The sequence below is a fragment of the Leptinotarsa decemlineata genome, unplaced genomic scaffold, assembly GCF_025532065.1.
Source record: "Leptinotarsa decemlineata unplaced genomic scaffold, Ldec_3_MD MMD2_P_RNA_scaffold_1, whole genome shotgun sequence".
Taxonomy (NCBI): Eukaryota; Metazoa; Arthropoda; class Insecta; order Coleoptera; family Chrysomelidae; genus Leptinotarsa; species Leptinotarsa decemlineata.
In genome coordinates, this window is record NW_027412523.1 from 2299506 (window position 1) to 2318210 (window position 18705).

The 18705-nt window shown below is 36.8% G+C and overlaps 1 protein-coding gene across 1 annotated transcript in view; it reads left to right on the forward strand.

Moving 5' to 3' along the window:
• Window positions 1-18705, forward strand: part of LOC111508240 (fatty acid synthase) — a 57652-nt gene that overhangs the window by 3699 nt on the left and 35248 nt on the right. The window contains exons 2-5 of the mRNA XM_074176477.1: window positions 10572-10723; window positions 10779-10967; window positions 13610-14173; window positions 18369-18607. Of these exons, the coding sequence (XP_074032578.1) occupies window positions 10579-10723; window positions 10779-10967; window positions 13610-14173; window positions 18369-18607 (1137 nt within the window). The 5' untranslated portion in view covers window positions 10572-10578. The remainder of the gene's footprint in view (window positions 1-10571; window positions 10724-10778; window positions 10968-13609; window positions 14174-18368; window positions 18608-18705) is intronic.

Genomic DNA, 18705 nt, shown 5'->3' on the forward strand with positions numbered 1-18705 from the left:
GGTGACCACAACTCTGTCACCGAGTTGGAACCCGTTCAGCAAAAGGCTCAGATAAAAGCCGCAGAGATCACCCAACTTCTGCGGAAACACAAGGATAAGCCAATGCATGGGGTCTTCTTCAATAACATTGGAGACCTTGGCTTATCAAAGCAACTGACGTTCGCTTTTCTCAGTCACACAGATTAAAAAAAGAAAAAACTTTAAGTTCTAGTTGCAATTCTTCAAAAGTGTAACAATTTTTTTGGAATATGAATTGTTTTGTCATTTTGTAAACACATATATGTTTTTATCATTTCTCACAGTCTCGGGTATTGAAAAATTTGCATCCATTCACTTCATAACTTTTGTGAAAGAGGGCAGTACGATGGCGTACTGGTAGTAGCAACTGTTTTCCTCTAGTGTTATAGTTATGTGAACGTTCAGCCATATTGCTAGATCTTTGTTTAAAAACATGCACACAGGCTTCTAGGACATAGGTCCCTGCCACTGTTGAAATGTTTAATTCTTTAAAAAAATGTCTGCACGAATTTCTAGAGCCTAGTTTTGCCAGTATTCGTATGGCATATTTCTGTAGAGTAAACACTCTATTTACAGAGGAGCAATTTCTCCAGTTTAAAATGCCATATTTCAGCTGGGAGTGGAAATTAGCATGATACAGGATCAGCAGCATCTCTTCACTACAATGATTTGCCATAAACCTCAAAGAGTAGCACGATTTTCTCAGTTTTGTGCATATATTGTCAATATTTAGTGTCCAAATTAAGTTTGCGTCAAAAGTTATACCCAGCATTTTAACCGATGTTGACATTTCTATTTCACTGGGGGTACCATCAAAAAGTCTGCAGTTTAGATTGTGCCCACGCAGAGTAATTAACATAGCATTAGTCTCTGATGTATTTAAATTCAGATTATTGTTTTTCGACTACTTCAGCATGTTCCAGAGTATTTTCGGCTTCAATTTTTAATGCATTCAGATCGTTCTGGGCTACTAGTACATTAGTATCATCAGCATAACACACCATATGTATATTGAAGTTGTTACTCATGTTAAGATATCTTATGAGGTCATTTGCATAAACTACATAGAGAAATGGTCCCAGGATCGAGCCTTGCGGAACTCCTTGAGGTATGTGTAAGGTATCTGAGTAGGACTGATTAAGTTTCACAACTTGCTTTCGATTGCTTAGAAAAGACTCTAGAAGGTGCAGGGGTACTACCCTGACACCATATCTTGATAACTTAAAAATCAGTAGTTTATGATCGACGCAGTCGAAAGCGCGTGAGAAGTCTAGAAATAGGCCCATCACAAATTTGTTGTTGTCTAGATATTTCATTACATGGCTCTGGAATTCACAGAGAGCGGATTCTGTGCTTTTCTTTTTAATGCTGCGATGCCGAAAGCAGATTATATTTGTCGAAGAATGCACACAGCTGGTTTTTCATATTTAGCTCAAATAGTTTTGAAATACTAGAAATAATGCTTATTGATCTATAGTTATTCAGATCATTCTGGTCCCCTTTTTTGTATATTGGACACACCCTTGAGTATTTTAGTTTTTCTGGAAAAATCCCCTTTTGTGCTGATAAGTTAATTAATATTTTAAACGGTTTGCATATACTGGGACCAATTTGTTTCAGAAAAGTATTACTGAATCCATCCATGTCAAGGGATGTTGAATTTTTCGAGCTGAGAATTAATTCTAAGAGGTCACTATGAAATTTACCTATTTTATTATGAAAATAGGACAGTTGTACAAAGAATTTTGTATGATATTTGTGTTAAAAGTAAGTTTTATTTTTCTCACTCACAAAATAAAACCTTACCTTTAACACTCACATCATAAATAGCTATTACTTTACTTTTATCATTTATTTCACAATCAGCCATAGTAGTGATATATTTCGTTTTGTAATAAGTGATCGCTGTTTAATAATTGATATTCTTACGAAATAATTCAGCATTATTTTCGAGTTGACCTTCACCTGTGATGAAAGGAGTCTATTCTCCAAGCATTCGTTGAATGCAAAACAATTGGAAATCACAAGTTGATAATCAATTCTGTGACGCGAAACATAGTTTTAATATTTTCAATGTGGACATTATGGATACAAAGTGTACTGCGAATCTACTGGATGACGACTCTTTTAGACTTGCGATTGGATTTCGACTTGGTACACTACGTGTGTTGTCAACACTTTTGTAAATGTAGTGCATTGGTGGATGAATCAGGTACTCACTGGTTGAGCTTCCCTTTTAGTCTTAGACGTTCATCTCGCCATTGAGCAATAAATGATCTAATCAAAAGGGCTTTAACTTTAGCAAAAATTCCTGCAGTCTTACGATACAATACTTTATTTTTCCTGAGTCTTTTTTACAAGCATGGAAATCGTCATATACACAGTAAAGATTGGAGTTGAAAAATATCAAGTGATAAAATATGGAACAAACATAAAAAAAATTAAATCAATAGTAGATGTAGGAGATAATTATATAACAATTAAAAAAATACATAGTATAAACAGTAGAATATTAACAAGTAAACAATCGTGATGTCAAGCAGCCAGATCAGTTTGAAAATATTCATCAAGTGAATAAAAGGCATTTTTGTAGAAAATATTTTCAACGCTATTTTTGAAATTAATGGGATTTGAAATTTTCTTAATGAATGTTGGAAGCTTTTTGAATATTTTTATAGACATAACATGAGGTCCGTTTGATACATTGTAAGGTATCTCAAAGACCTCTTCTGAAGCTTAAATATCGTATTCCGTAACTGTAAATTACAATGGCCCCAAAAAGCTATTCCATAGCGAATATGAGATTCGATCAGTGCAAAGTAAGCCGTTTGTTTGAAAGTGATTGACAATGTTTCATGATGAATTTCACTAGTTCGGACTTTTATTGTCTACTATATAAAATGATTTGAAATCCCTGAAACAACTAAAAAAGAAGAATTGAAAATGAATAGCTGAAAATAACAATTATATTAACCAAAATAAACCTGAAATGAAATAATAATGAAATAAAATACAAGTAAAAATAGAACAATTGAATAAATAAAAATAAAGAAATGAAAAAAGAAAATAAAAATGAAAAGTGGAGAGATTCCAAGTCACGTTAGTTCACGACGTTTCGATTGTTAGTATATACAATCGTCTTCGGGTGATGACTGGACTGATTCCTCCGAGAAATGACTATTTATAGGTCGTTCGAGTACTTTCACTTATCCCCGCTTTCCATTTTCCGCTTCACTGGTTCCGTGAGAGATGACCGTTTTGGCGAGAATTGGCCATTTTTCGCTTGATGATGGGTTTCCATATGTTGCGTATTTCTACGCTGGCTTGGCTGAATACGTTGTTGGACAACATGTATGCGGCTTCCTTGAATTTTCTCCTAAACCAATGTTCCTCTCTGTGCAAGATCTCAGCTTGGGACCACTCGATGTTGTGTTGATGGGTCCAAACATGGTCTGCTATTCCTGATTTGCTGGTTTCCCCTCGCTGTGTGTGTTTCTTGTGCGAACATTCAATGGCCTCTTAGTTTCACCAATATAGGATTTTCCGCAATCACAGGGTATCCGGTAAATGCAATTCTTGGAATCGCAGTCCGCGTTTGGTGGCCTGGTTTTCGTGAGGCTGCTACGGATAGTGTTACCGGATCTGGAGCAGGTACTGATGTTGTACTTGGAACCAATTCTTCTTATCCTCTCCGATAATCCTCTGATGTAGGGAAGTGCAAGCACTGGTTGTGACGGCTTCTCTTCCTTGCGAGGCTCCTGCTGTCTTCTAGCCAAAGTCTTTTCTACCATCGCTTTGGAGTAGCCATTCCGTTGAAGATCATTTTTGATGATGTCTAGTTCCTTCTCGAGACCTTCCTTCGTATTACAGAGCCCAAAAGCACGGTGTAATAGAGTCTTGATGATTCCTCTTTTAGTCGATTGATGGTGGTTGAATTCGTGGTTCCTTATGAGTGGGTTTTCGGTATACAGATGTTTCCCACTTAGTGTCGGTCCTCTTCATCAAAACGTCTAAGAATGGCAATTCGTTGTGGATTTCCTTCTCCATTGTGAAATTGATGGAAGGTCTCACGCTGTTGATGTGTTTCAGGAAGGCGTCTAGTTCAGGGATTTCAAATCATTTTATATAGTAGACAATGGAAGTCCGAAGTGAAATGCAAAGTAAGCCATTCTAGCTGTAGTGTATCCTAGTTCATTTGATATCACTCTAATAGCATAACATCCACTAGATACTTTTTTACTCAGATGGGATACATGTTCTTTGAAGTTCAATTTATTGTCTATGTGAATGCCTAGGAATTTAGTGTGCTGTTCGTTTTCTATGTAGTGGTTATCCAAATCTAAATCGTCTAGTATACATTTGAAAGTAACTAGTTTTGTTTTGTTTAGGTTGAAGCAAAAGGAGTTTGCGTTACACCAGGCTTGAATTTGTGGAATATCTATTTTTATCGTATTTGATAGCTGATTAATCTCTTCATTACTCCATATAATAATGGTATCGTCAGCAAATACAGTAAATTGTCCTGCGATGTTAATGGTTATTAGGTCATTTAAGTACATTAAAAACAACTCTGGTCCTAAAACATACCCCTGAGGTACTCCATGTTTTATATCACTGAGATCAGACTGTCCACTTGATGTTTTCACCACCTGTCGACGTCCTGTCAAATATGAACCAAACCAGTTCAAATTTGTTCCTCTTATCCCACAATGGCTGAGCTTCCGCAGCAGTGTCTTATGATGAACGCAATCGAAAGCTTTCGAGAAATCACAAAACACTGCTGCAACAGCCTTGCTATCATTTATGCTAGAGTATGCATTTTCTAGAAAGGAAAAAATGGCATCTGTGGTATTTTTCGAACTTTGAAAACCGAACTGAAAGGCTAGATAGCACATTGTTCATCGATAAGAAGGACATTGACTTTTTCTCACTAATCTTTCAATAATTTTTGAAAGGGTCGATAATAAAGAAATGGGCCTGAAATTTGAGGAGTCTTTCAAATCTCCGCCCTTATGTGATGGAATAACCATAGCTGTTTTCAAACATGTGGGAAATATACCATACCTGAATGATTTATTTACATTTTTAAGGTATTCCAAGGGGTCACAGCTGGCTTTTATGTTCTCTTTTAGTTTGTCACCGATAGAGCAATAGAAATCATTGAGTTCTTTTGGATCTAGGTTAATTTTAATGGGATTGAATCAATGGATTAGATATGATTGGATATGAGCAATTATGCAGCAGACAATGCGGCTCCTTGTCGTTATAATCTATATGCATTTTCGAATCACAGTGGGACTACTTACAGCGGACTTAAATAAAATCGACGGCTTACAAAAAGAATTAGGCGTTCATTTGATAGTAGCAGTATTCCAGTTAGATCACAATCTCTCGCTATTTCTTTTATCCAATCTCCAAGGTGCTAGTCTTCCAATAGATTCTTCTGGATAATGAGTTATCCTACTTCTAGAATTATATTACTGCCTGATTTTCATTCATAACCAATATCGGTCATTCATTAGAAGTGTTGGATTCAGTTTTTACTTTTAGGAGTGCCGAATGAGAACACATTGATATTCAATATGATCGTCTTTTACTGCCTACGTTTATTTTTCTCTAGTAATTGAAGGGCTTTTTCGCTTATTACAGAACATATTGTTGACCACGTCTAGCTGTATCAAGAGTAATAACAAAATGACGTAAATATTTCACTCAAGCTCAGTGGAAGAATTTATTTTGAATATGAATTGAAACAATAGAATTAACCTACAACCTTGATCTGGTGTAGTGTTCATGTTGGACTTTTTGTTGCAATTTTTCAACTTTTTTTAAATAGTTGAATACATTCGTAATCGAAAGGGAAAAATCAAGTTGCGTAATGACTTTTATTTTATCAAAATTGACAACTACTCCAAAACAAATATCAACATCTAAACATGTCTACAGGTCACACTAAAAATTGAATGAAACAGTTCAATACAGAGCTGACTGAAAATCAACCACTCCTAACAGTTCAATCCATAGTTTAACTGATATTATATGTACAAGGTTGCTTTGACGTTTTTTGGCAATAATATGGAATAAATAAATGGTACAAACTGAAAGTTCTTTGATTCTAAAAAATTCCAAATGCAAAAAATTGAATCACGGGAATCCAGTAGCATTTTTCATCACCGTATGTTTAGCCAACCAGGATTCCTGACCGTGATCACAGCATAGCATATGCTGCGTCGTGATGGAGAATATGCTAGTCTTCTGGATCTATACCTAACAACCAATCCAAAAATGTACACACTCAAGAATGCAAACATGTCGCTACATCAAAGAAAGCAACATAGTCGTCTCAAGCAAATAGCACTGCAATTCACCCACAAAATCATTGAGATATGTCTACCCTCTATATCCCTTGAGGACGCCGCTAACGTACACTCGACCACCCTGTAGATTTCTATGGGTTGAACAAAGCCTGCAAAAACGGTAACTAATCTTTTATCAAGTTTTTTACAAACTGTAGGTTTTCGGCTAAAATGAATAATCTGAAAGTGTCGAGTTTGTACATTCTATGCAGTTCTTGCTCAGCAATTAAACTGGAAATATTGTGCTTTAACATGGAACGCCATCACTTACCATTAGCTGAGATGAATAGAGCTGTAGGGCTTCTTCAAGGTGGCATGCGACAAAATGATGTAGCTCTTCGTTTGGGGGTCTCCCAAAGTGTTATCAGTTGATTGTGGCGGCGTTTCCGTGAAACTGGCAGTCCGGCAGTCCAGCCGAACAACATCCAGGGCGAGGACGCGCTACACCTGCAGTTCAAGACCGATTTTTGGTCTTAACCGCAAGAAGACAACCGACAATCACAGCACCCGAGTTGGTTAACGTGTTGCAGCAGACGCACCAGGTAACCATTGGTCGTGATACTGTCAGAAATCGACTGCATGAAGCAGATCTCCACAACAGAAGGCCACTTAGATGTCCACCTTTGTCGAGAGACAATCGCGGTAGAAGATTAGAGTGGTGTTAAGAACATCAAAACTGGGATGCAAATGATTGGGCCACAGTTTTGTTTACAGACGAATCCAGATTTGGATTTCATCCAGATTCTCGTCGAGTAAGACTGTGGAGACGACCTGGAAATAATGAACGTTTGAGACACGTCCACACATACAGCGGTGGTACAGTAATGCTATGGGGCGGAATCATGATCGGCGGCAGAACCGATCTCGTTTTTCCAAATCGCTCCCTCACAGCTCGACAGTACCTCGACACCATTCTTCTACCTATCGTCCGTCTGTTTGCTGGTGCTGTTGGTGAAAACTTCCACCTAATGCACGATAATGCTAGTCCACATGTCGCGCGTCTAGTGACTGACTGGCTCACCAACGAAGGAGTTGATTTATTGCCATGGCCAGCACAATCACCGGACCTGAATACCATCGAGCATGTGTGAGACATGCTTCAACGAAGAATTACTCCGCATATGGGGAACATTCACACAACGTTTCAATTGAGAGAGCTTTTAATTGCTGAATGGGCAAATGTACCTCAACAAGACATTGACAATCTCATTTTGTCGATGCACGATAGATGTAGGGCCGTAATAAACCAGCGTGGAGGCCATACTTTGTACTGATTCCAATTTTTTTTGTATTATGATTTTTTTTCGGGGTTCCAAAGAAGAGCCATATTTTTTTTTAGTTTTGCTTATATGCGCACTCAGTATTTTTGACCATTTAATAAATTTTGTTGTAAGTTACATTCGTTTAATAATCACCCGTCAACTTTTTTTTCCCTAAAGCGATCTAAAAAAAAAATTATTGCCATTTTTAAAAATATCCCTAGACTTTTCCGATGTGTGTATAAAATAATCAGAATATTAAATTTACAAATAAATACAAATGTAGAAAGGGCAAAAAGTTACTGCATTTGATAAATTAGCTTTTTGTGAAAAAAATCAAATTTGTCATTAACTTGAATTCAAAAATTTTTGCATATTAAAAGAAGTATGTATCATCGGTGACGTTTTAAATACTCTATCCATTTTCTTTATCCAACCCATTTAAATCAAAACATTATAATTTGTAGTTATGATTCGTCTTTTGATGTAAATAAATTTGATATTATTATTATCATTGACACTTATAATATCAAATTGATCGTCGGTATAATAATGAAGATGGATAAAGTATTCGATACATCACCAGATAAATATACAAATAGAATAGTTTTCTGCGGTTAGAAATTTGAACATTTGATTTCGAGTTGAACCGCGTTCAAAATTTTGCGTTGTTCGACGTTTCGGCTTCGACTTTGACATTTTCAGGAAGTAGAAAAGTGTGGCTGCACTGAGAGATACACTTTATATATTTTTGTTGGTTTGGAAATGAAGATTCATATTCCTTATTGGATTTTATAGTTGAATCAGAAATAATTTTATAGATTCAATGGGAATACTTACTTCTAATAAGACATTGCGATAATTTTAATCTGAAAAAAGTCTACAGAACTTCGTTGAGTGATTTTTCATTGGATGAATCAGTTACATTAGGATTGATGACAACTGGAATAATTTTTTCTGATATTGAGTCTATGCGATCATCCAGATCCCACATCTCTTCTTCGATTCTAAATTGTTTTGTGTGGATACATTTGTCTCAAGCTTTTTGGTCGACTGTTTCCAGAGCACTGTATAGGTATTTCTTCACTTCACACAGCTTAAAGATCTTATTATTCCTTGCGATGAATCCTTTAACTTGAGCCCAAACCAACTCTATTGGATTCAGTTCACAGTGATAAGGCGGCAACCGAAGAACCGACATTCCTTAGTCTTCGCCATCTCATCGGTGACATACCTGACGAATTTTGACTTATGACGTTTACCCAAGTTGAGGAGCTCCGCTTTTAACATGGTCGATTCAAAAGGAATAGCTTTCATTTGTAACCACTCAGTGATATATGCTTTCTTCCAACACGACGTCGGCAGCTTCCCGACTCGTCTACTGTGGTAACTCACGTTATACATTACTATTACGGATCCCTGCGGTAGTTCTACAAGTATGTTTTTAAACCATTCTTCGAATACTGTGGCACCCATTTCTTGATGATAATCCCCATTTTTCTTCGATTGAAACACCATCAATCCATCTTTCACGAATCCTTCACTGCTGCCTATGTGAGTGATGATAAGACGACGACTTTTTCCAACTGGAATTTTCAAACCAGTGGACCAACCTTCCATGAAGGCTTGTCTTCCACTTTTGATGTTCTGATCTTGCCAAACCTTCGAGACGGTATGACCCTCATTGACCCATGTTTCATCCAAATAAAAAATAGATTTACCTAGTGCTCTGGCTTTCTTTATTTCTCTTAAATAGTTTCTTCTCCATTCTACAATCTCTGATTTTTCTATTAACATGCTCTTTCTATCTGTCTTTCTAAAAGTGAAATTCAGCTCATGTAATATCTTCCATAATCGAGTTCTTCTTATATCAGGAAAAAAACTCGCGCATTTTTGCACTACTTCCTCCTTACTTTTTATTTCGGGCGGATATTGTATTCTTTAAGAACTATATACATTCATAACAATTGTTTTTTCATTTATATTTAATGGAGACAATTTCGGACGCTTCACGATTCCCGAACAACTAGCTTCCATGTTGTATAGCTGTTTATTCAACGCGCTCTCGAAGTAAACGAAGAATATCACGAATAACCACCCTAAAAAGCCAAGTCGGTCTTATTGATGGGTGCGATGTGTCTGTTGACAGTATAATTCAAAGGAATTATTCATGAATGAAGTGATGCACTTAATCAAATTCAAACACTTGAAAATAGAGCTCAACAGATTGAAAAAGTAATATTTCCAGGATGGCAGATAAGTTTTTTGGAAAAAAACTATTTGGCTTTCTACTTCTCCATGATTGAAAAAAATGTGGTCAATTTTCAAAGGTGGATGAAAGACAATAACTACAATAAAAATCCTTCATAAAACTATGTACATCATGCAGAGAAGTTTCTTTCACAGAGAAATCAAAAGAAAAAACCTTTTCGAAATAATTACTTCCACTTGAACGACAGGAAAAAGTCTTTTCGAAGAAACTTCTTTCATATGAACACTGAATAACACGAAAATTACTTCTTTCTATTCAGTAACGTACAGAAGCGCAGAAGGGCCACATATTTTTATTACTTGTTTCTTGGAAATTACGACTTTGAATCTCGAAATTTCGACTATTATCTCGAAATTTCGACTTTTTCGATTTCGAGTTTGAAGTCGCAATTTCGAAATTATGAGATTAAAGTCGAAATTTCGAGACTAAAGTCGAAATTGCGAGATTAACGTTGAAATTTCGAGATTAAAGTCGAAATTTCGAGACTAAAGTCGAAATTTCGAGATTAAAGTCGAAATTTCGAGACTAAAGTCAAAATTTCGAGATAAAAGTCGAAATTTCGAGATTGAAAGTCGTAATTTCCAAGAAACAAATAATAAAAAAATGTGACCCTTCTGCGCTTCCGTAGTAACGCAAAGTTTTACACATTCTTCAATCTACTCACAGGTGCAGAATGGAAGAGAAGGGTAATAAAGAAACTTTAGTCATATCTGGACTGGCTGGCCGTTTTCCAGAATGTGAAAACTTTGAGCAACTCAGAGAAGCACTTCTCAACGGGGTCGATTTGGTTACAGTTGATGACAGAAGGTATCCTGCTGGTGAGTCCGTATTAGATCACCGAAAGAGACAACAGAATACTTCTTACTTTTTCAGGGATATGGGGAACACCAAAACCTTTGGGAAAATTGCCCCGCTTAGACCAATTTGATCCATCTTTCTTTGGGATACACCCGAAACAAGCCAATTTTATGGATCCTCGACACAGAATGCTACTCGAAACAGTTTATGAATGCATCGTGGATTCTGGTTATAATCCCAAAGAACTTAGAGGATCAAGAACAGGTGAGTAGTTATACTATGAAAAATCTCATCAACTATTATATTTTGGGTGTCATCGGTATCGAATACATTGGTCATTGACCTCGCAATGTTAATAACTCCCCGAGACACCTAAGAAGCTCTTCGTAGCCATGTTACGTTGCAGAATCATCCCAGCTTCAACTAGATAAATTATCTCGAGAAAAATATCTATTCGAGGTTGGGATCGAACTCACGACCTTCCGGCAGAGTCGGGCACACTACCACTACGCTAATTTACCGCTATTATCAACTATTTTCCTTCCAGAATCACTACCTGTAATGTACTAATGGAACTTCCTTTCGAAATCAAAGTACCTGTACTCAAAATCCAAATTCTCAATCTGAATTACTGATACTGGGTTCCTCAAATTTGTACTTCAGTGACCGAAAATACTTCAGGTACATTCAAAATACCTGAAGTATCAAATTTAGAAGGCATTGGAATGAAAGCGATCATAGCACGATTATTATTATCATTATTATTGATAATATGTTTATTGTTTAAGAATGAATTCTTGTTACAAACACAATGTCATAAATAAATATCAATATAAACATGAAGTATAAGTGTATAAAATATAAATAAATCTAAAGCAAATGGAACTTCAAACATTCAAGCCAGTCTCTATATACCTACACAGTACGTTTAATGGACTGACGCCTATCAGAAAACAACTACTCCCCTGGCTAATACTACGAAGGGCGTTGGATTATATCCGACAGGCGTCAGTGCAGGAATCTTCACAGAAAATTTACTGCATATGCAATTGGCAATACAACTGAAAGAGTCGACCTTCAATTATGGAACGGGCACACTTGCAGACCGGTTTCGGGCTTATTAGCCACTCATCAGTGCAAGATAGTGACCATCATCGACCTAAAGTCAATGATATTCCACAATTGAAAATCGGAATTCTTTCAGAGTATATCATTCCTCTTACGAAGTTGGAGCGAACATCACAAAATGTCACTCCATCTAGTGGACGAGGTACTAACTGATAGGCGTTAGTCCATTAAAGCTACTGTGTAGGTATATATATACATACATATGCAGAGGTTACTTGACAAGAACTTGGACAACGAATAAAAATAAATGTTTCACACTCAGTACAATCACAGTTTCATCACATTCTAAATTACAGCGCATCGTCAAAATATTCTTGTAGGTCATAATAGGCTTTATTACTTAATAGTTTTGTACATTTCTTTCTGAATATGATGAAAGGAGTCTCTTTGATTTCATTGGGAAGTTTATTGTATATTCTGATTCCATTATATATCGAGTTTTGAACCAAACATGTTTTTGGAATTGCTAGACTCAGTTCATTTGACCGCCTTGTGTGGTATGTGGCTGTAGATGTAGATTCATATTTCTCCCTATTTTTATGTATAATTGACACGGTTTCCAATATAAATATTGAAATAACCGTAAGGATTCTATGTTCTCGAAAAAGGGGTTTACATGAATCCCGCCATGTACATAATTGAGCTATTCATGAGCATGAAAATTTTTATAGTATTAAATATACTAATAGAGATATCAATAATACCAAGGGTAAAACTGTAAAAAGGAAAGTCAAGATTCTGTCACATTTTTAAATTGAGAAGTTTTGGTAAAATATCTTGTTTCATTATTTTTTCATTCGGAACCTTAGTTAATCAGAACCCTCATATTGTGTTATTATTGTTATTCTGTTATCATGTTGTTAATGAAAGTTTAAGTTAAGATTACATAAAATAACAAGTCACTTCTATTCATCCTTAGTGGACTTATTTATTTCAGAGGATATGAAATGATTATATAATATAAGCATTATTCTATTATCATAACTTTATTTTAATTTTCTACCTAATGAATTGGATTTACAAAATAAAGTAATTTAATTTATTTCTTAAGAGCCAATTCATCATAAATAATAATAATTTGGCAACATAGTTGAATATTCTCTATTATTACTGCGAAAGTTGTTCAATCAGCAATATAAAAATTGAATGGAGTAAGATGCCCTTCACACTATAATTTTATATTTCACAGTGAGCCCACGTACTATACTAGAACGTAAGCGTATGTATTTTTATTAGTGTATATCGCTGAGAGGTCATTTTTCTCAGTGAACCAGGTTGTTTATCACTCAAAATCTTCGGTTCGGAGTTGGGACACCGAACATCAAAGGATCCGACGTTAATGTCGCTTCTCTGTGGTAGGTATTCTCGAGTATTGTCCTCGTGTTTGGAGCTCCACCCCTCAGCATGCTCTGAAGCTGCTGGATTTCATCCAGAAAAGAGCCATCCGCCTGATTGGTGAAGCGAACATCATTTACAACCTTGATAGTCTGGAACATCGAAGAAAGATTGGAGATTTATCTCTCTTTCATTGATACTTTCACGTGAACCGCTACTTTGATCAAATCCAACACACACACACACTACTCTCATACACCAGAACTGTAATATACATTGGTATACGAAGGTCTTGCAGTTCTGTTATGCAGAAACAGAGTTTGTGTTGTATTCATTCTGAGCGAATAGTACGTTCTCATACCTTTAATACGTTTAACCTTCTCGTGTTTCAGTCTTTTCAACCTCACAACTAGTACCTAAAATACCTTTTTGTGGTTTTTCAGGCGTTTATGTGGGACTTGCCTCGTTTACTGAGATGACGGAACTGAGGAAGAATCCAACCGATGGTTACACCAACATAGGCTTCAGTTTAGCGATGGCTGCGAATCGAGTTTCGTACTGTTTCGATTTGACTGGACCCAGTTACTCCATAGATACAGCTTGTTCCAGTAGTATGACTGCATTCGTGAATGCCGTAAACGACATCAAGATCGGCGAAATAGAAAGTGCTCTGGTTTGTGGTGTTCACTTAGTTGTCGATCCGTTCGAGTCGCTCGAGTTTCATCGCCTCAACATGTTATCGCCTTCAGGAAGATGCCAAGTTTTCGATGTCAACAGAGATGGCTACGTCAGATCTGAAGCTTGTGTCTGTTATTTCATCCAGAAAGAGAAGGTCAGCAGACGTATTTACGCAACGGTGATGGGGGCGAAAATAAAAGTAGATGGGTGGACGGCGGAAGGCATAACAGTTCCATCTAGTGACATCCAATTGATAATGATGAAAGAACTTTACGAAAAGGAAAAAATAGACCCCAGTCAGGTGTACTACGTTGAAGCACATGGAACTGGTACGTATTTGTGGGTGCATGAAAAATTAAATAATAAAAACCATGGAGTCAACTACTAGCTCAAATTAAATTTGAAAATGAACAATCCGATGTATAGGGTCTACATCTGTCAAACTAGTGGTCATTTATCCAGTCTGTTTTGCTAAATCGGTCGGTAGCCAGGTGGTTCGACGTGGGTGCTTTGTTCACTTACTCGAATCGACCGCCGTGTTGGTCGGTGGTTCAAGCCCCAGTCTGAACGATCGATTTTCGCTTGCTATCGTCCAACCCGCGTTAGGAATCACACGAAAAAAGGTAAGACCTCATTAATCCTCAGCTCGCACAAGTTTAGAATGCCGTGGAAAAGGAAGTCTTTACTTTATCTTCGGGACGAATGGCTACCTGACAATATTCGCTTTTTAGATCTTGTGTTGAGAGCCATCTGCATTCAGCCAAAATATTCAGGGTGTCATTTATTCTAGGAAGAGGGCAACTGTGTTTTCTGGTGACATCATTAAGCCTCCTGTAGTTTACGCAAAATCTCGTCAATCCGTCTTTCTCAGTCGCCAACAAAACAGGTGACAACCAGGGGCTGTTTGATTTCTCGATTACCCCTTTATCCATGTCCTCAAGGATGGATCAAACTTCGTCCTGCTTTGTAAAGGAAAGTCTCGGTGGTTAGCGTATGGGCTTGGCATCGCCGATGTTAAACTAATGATTTTGCCCTTCACAAACATATCGTTTTCTTCTTTCACGAATCGAAGGGCCTTGGCAAAGTTCTTCATCATGTTAGAAGAAATTATGAATTCTTCCAGTATAACCACCTTGGCACTATCAAGAGGCTGAGACGGCACGTCGAGCAAAACTTCCTCATTCCCAACTCGTTCGTAGGGGTGCGACAGCTGGTTAACGGAAAAGCAGATTTCAAACCGATTTGTTTTAAATCACCTTGAACGGGTATAGCATTCAACATCTGCAAATAATATAATTGTTTTATCAAAACAAGTGTTCTGTTTGGGCAACGTACCGCGCGCTTCACCCATTTCACCGTCGCCATAATCGTCCTACCGAGAGGAGTTTCGCAATGTGGTGGATAAATTTGAGTCCACTGGTTCAGTAAACGATCGACCAACACCCGTACTTTGACGAACGCAAGATCTGCCGGAAACATCGCCGCTGTCTGTGAGAGTGTGCAGGAGAATCCGTGTTTGCTGAATGGGCTATGGGGCAGTTGGCAACTGACCATAATTTCCATAAAAAAATAATTTTCAGCGTTGAGGTCCATTTCTGGATGAACGGGTTAGGGTTAGGTTAGGTCCAAAGTGAGTAGGTCTATTCGACCCACCACCGCAGCCCGCAAGGGTTTATTGTGGCTCACACCACACACTTGGTGAGTGGTCTTTCAGGTCAGACGGTAAAAGTACGGCATTGCCGAACTCTAAAAACCTAATTCGCTCCCTAGCGGGGCAGGCACAAAGTGAATGCTCTCCTGTTTCCTCATTAATGAGGTAGTCGGATAGTCAAGGTGCAAGATTCCCATCTTGATATCCGCGATAACCTTCCCATATTCTCAATAACTTTTTACAAATCCTTGACCTATCTCAAAATAATTTTGTATATAATAAACTCAATAGACTTCTTGACCTGGTATTTTTTAATGGAGAGTGTCATGTGGAGAAATCAATGGATCTTTCGTAATCAAAGATCATTGGATCATGGATATTACTTGTGTACTTGAGACGAAGGCTAACTACAAAAATAAACTGCATTCCTGTTTCCAGAATAATTATAATTTCAAAAGAGCCAACTATCCACAACTGTATAATCAAATATCTCATATTAACTGGACCTTCTTGGAAGTTCTTGATGCCTCAGAAGATGCATCCACATATTTCTATGGAAAACTTTATAATTTTTTCAATCGCTGCTGTCCCAAGTATACAGTTGAATCCAAAAATAAATATCCTTCTTGGTATAATAGAAGCATTATTAGAGATTTGCAGGCTAAAAGCAGAATCTGGCGCAAATACAAGCGTGAGTGTAATCTGCAGGCCCTTGAAGATTTCAAACATCTTCGAGCAAAAATAAAGCCTGATGTTGATGTGACATATAAAAAAATTCTTAGGTGAAACTGAGGAAGAAATATATATTAATCACAACAGATTTCGGTCATTTATAAACGAGGTAGCTCCAAAATATCACAAGTACTGAATTTTGAAGGTCAATTGGTGGAGGAGCCCTCTAATATCGTAAACGGTTTTGCCAATCTTTTCAAACAATCGTATACCGCTTCTTCCCCTTTTCAACCAAACTCTGATATTGAAAATAATCACTTTCTTGATATATCAAGCTTCAGTGAAAACGAAGTATACGAGGCACTAAGGTCGCTCAAGCCTAAAAAGACCACTGGTCCAGATGACATTCCAGCTTTCATCCTAAAAGATTGTGCACTTGTGCTTGCTCGTCCTCTATCTATACTAATTAATATCTGCTTAAGATCGGCTACAATACCAAGGATCTGGAAATCATCAAAAGTCTGTCCCATTTTCAAGAAAGGATATAGACGAGATATTTCAAATTATCGGCCTATCTTTATTATTTGCAACTTTGCAAAGGTTTTTGAGATTCTGCTGGAGCGAGTTATATATCGGCATGTTAGTTGCAATATAAGTATAAATCAACACGGTTTTATGAAAAATCGTTCAACGGTCACCAATCTTCTGACTGTAACCCAACATATTGCTGAATCTATTGACAATAGGGCCCAAACTGATGTTATTTACACATACTTTTCTAAGGCCTTCGACAGGCTTGACCATGGCATTCTACTGAACAAACTAGTAGCCTTTGGATTATCTACATCCTTAATCGCACTCTTTCAGTCCTATCTACGGGATCGAGAACAATATGTTCAGCTCAATGGTTTCAAATCTACCGGATATAGTGCTTCTTCCAGTGTTCCACAATGTTCAAATCTGGGACCGTTGTTCTTCAATATATTCATTAATGATATTGCAGATGTTATAGATGTGTATTTCCTTTTATATGCCGATGATCTAAAACTATACTGCCTCGTTGAGAACATAGATGATTGTGTGAACCTCTCAGCAAACGTAGGACGGGTTGTAGAATGGTGTTATCGAAATAACTTGTCGCTGAACCCGGATAAATGTAAGGTCATGTCCTACAGTTTGAAAACGAATATCTTGATCTTTGATTATTCAATAGAAAACGTTTCCCTGGTGAGACCAGAAACATTTACTGATCTTGGCGTCACATTTGACACTGCACTATAATTTAATAGGCATATCGATAATGTTGTAACCTCCTCCTGTCGTTTGTACGGATTAATTGCACGTAACAGTAATGACTTCAAAGAAACTTCGTCCTTAAAAACTTTATTCTATGCTTTCATAAGATCTAAGTTAGAATACGCGTCAGTTGTGTGGAGCCCCTTTTATCAATATCACATTGATAGAATAGAAGCAATTCAACGACGATTTTCAAAACTGCTAAGCCTAAAAACCGATGGCATTTATCCTCCAATAGGAACAACCCACTCTGAATTGCTACAAAAGCATAAATTTTGAAGTCTCGAAAAAAGGCGTGAATATTATAGTGTTACACTAACATATGAAATTATCAAAAGCATAGCTGACATGGAAAAGTTTAATATTTGCATTCCTAGAATGTGTTCCAGACACCCGAGTACTTTCTATATAAAAACATCTCGCACAAATGTTCTGGAGAATTCTCCGATTCATACCATGGGTAAAGTGACAAATTCTGTTAGCGATAATTTAGATATATTTAGTTGCAAATTGTCAAATATAAAATCCCACTTCCTAAAATAATTGTTTTGTCACCTATAATAAATATAAAATGTATACTCTTTATAGTCACTTGTTTGTATTGTTTGTAGTGTTTGTAGACTTTACAGTCACTTGTTTGTGATGTATTCATTATACTCTGTTATTTCCTGCTCTGTAATTAGGCTATGTCCTGTAGAGTATTGTATTACAAATAAATAAATAAATAAATAAATAATAAGTATCCATAAATAAATATTTTCGAGAAAATTAAAACTCACTGTATTTCTTAAAGAAACCTTGATTTTGAGTGTAATAGAATTTAGTACCATTTTTCAATGTGGAGTTTAATTTTTTCTTGAATATTTGAGAACAAGTATTATTTTTATATGCATTTTGTGTTATAGGTACTCCAATAGGGGACATTCAAGAATGCCATGCTCTAGTGAAAATGTTTTGCCAAAATAGAAGTAAACCCCTCCCCATTGGAGCTGTGAAATCCAACATGGGACACTCAGAAGTCTCGTCAGGGTTGTGTTCGATCGCTAAAGTACTGATATCTATGGAAACTGGAATAATTCCCGCAAATTTACATACCGGTAACATTGATAATAAACTTCCAGGAATCAGTGAGAAGAAACTACAGGTATGCTAGAACATATTCAGTAGAAATCAATAACCTATCATTTCTGTCAAATTTTTACAGTAGCAATAGTATTGATAATTTCATTTTTCACTAATTGA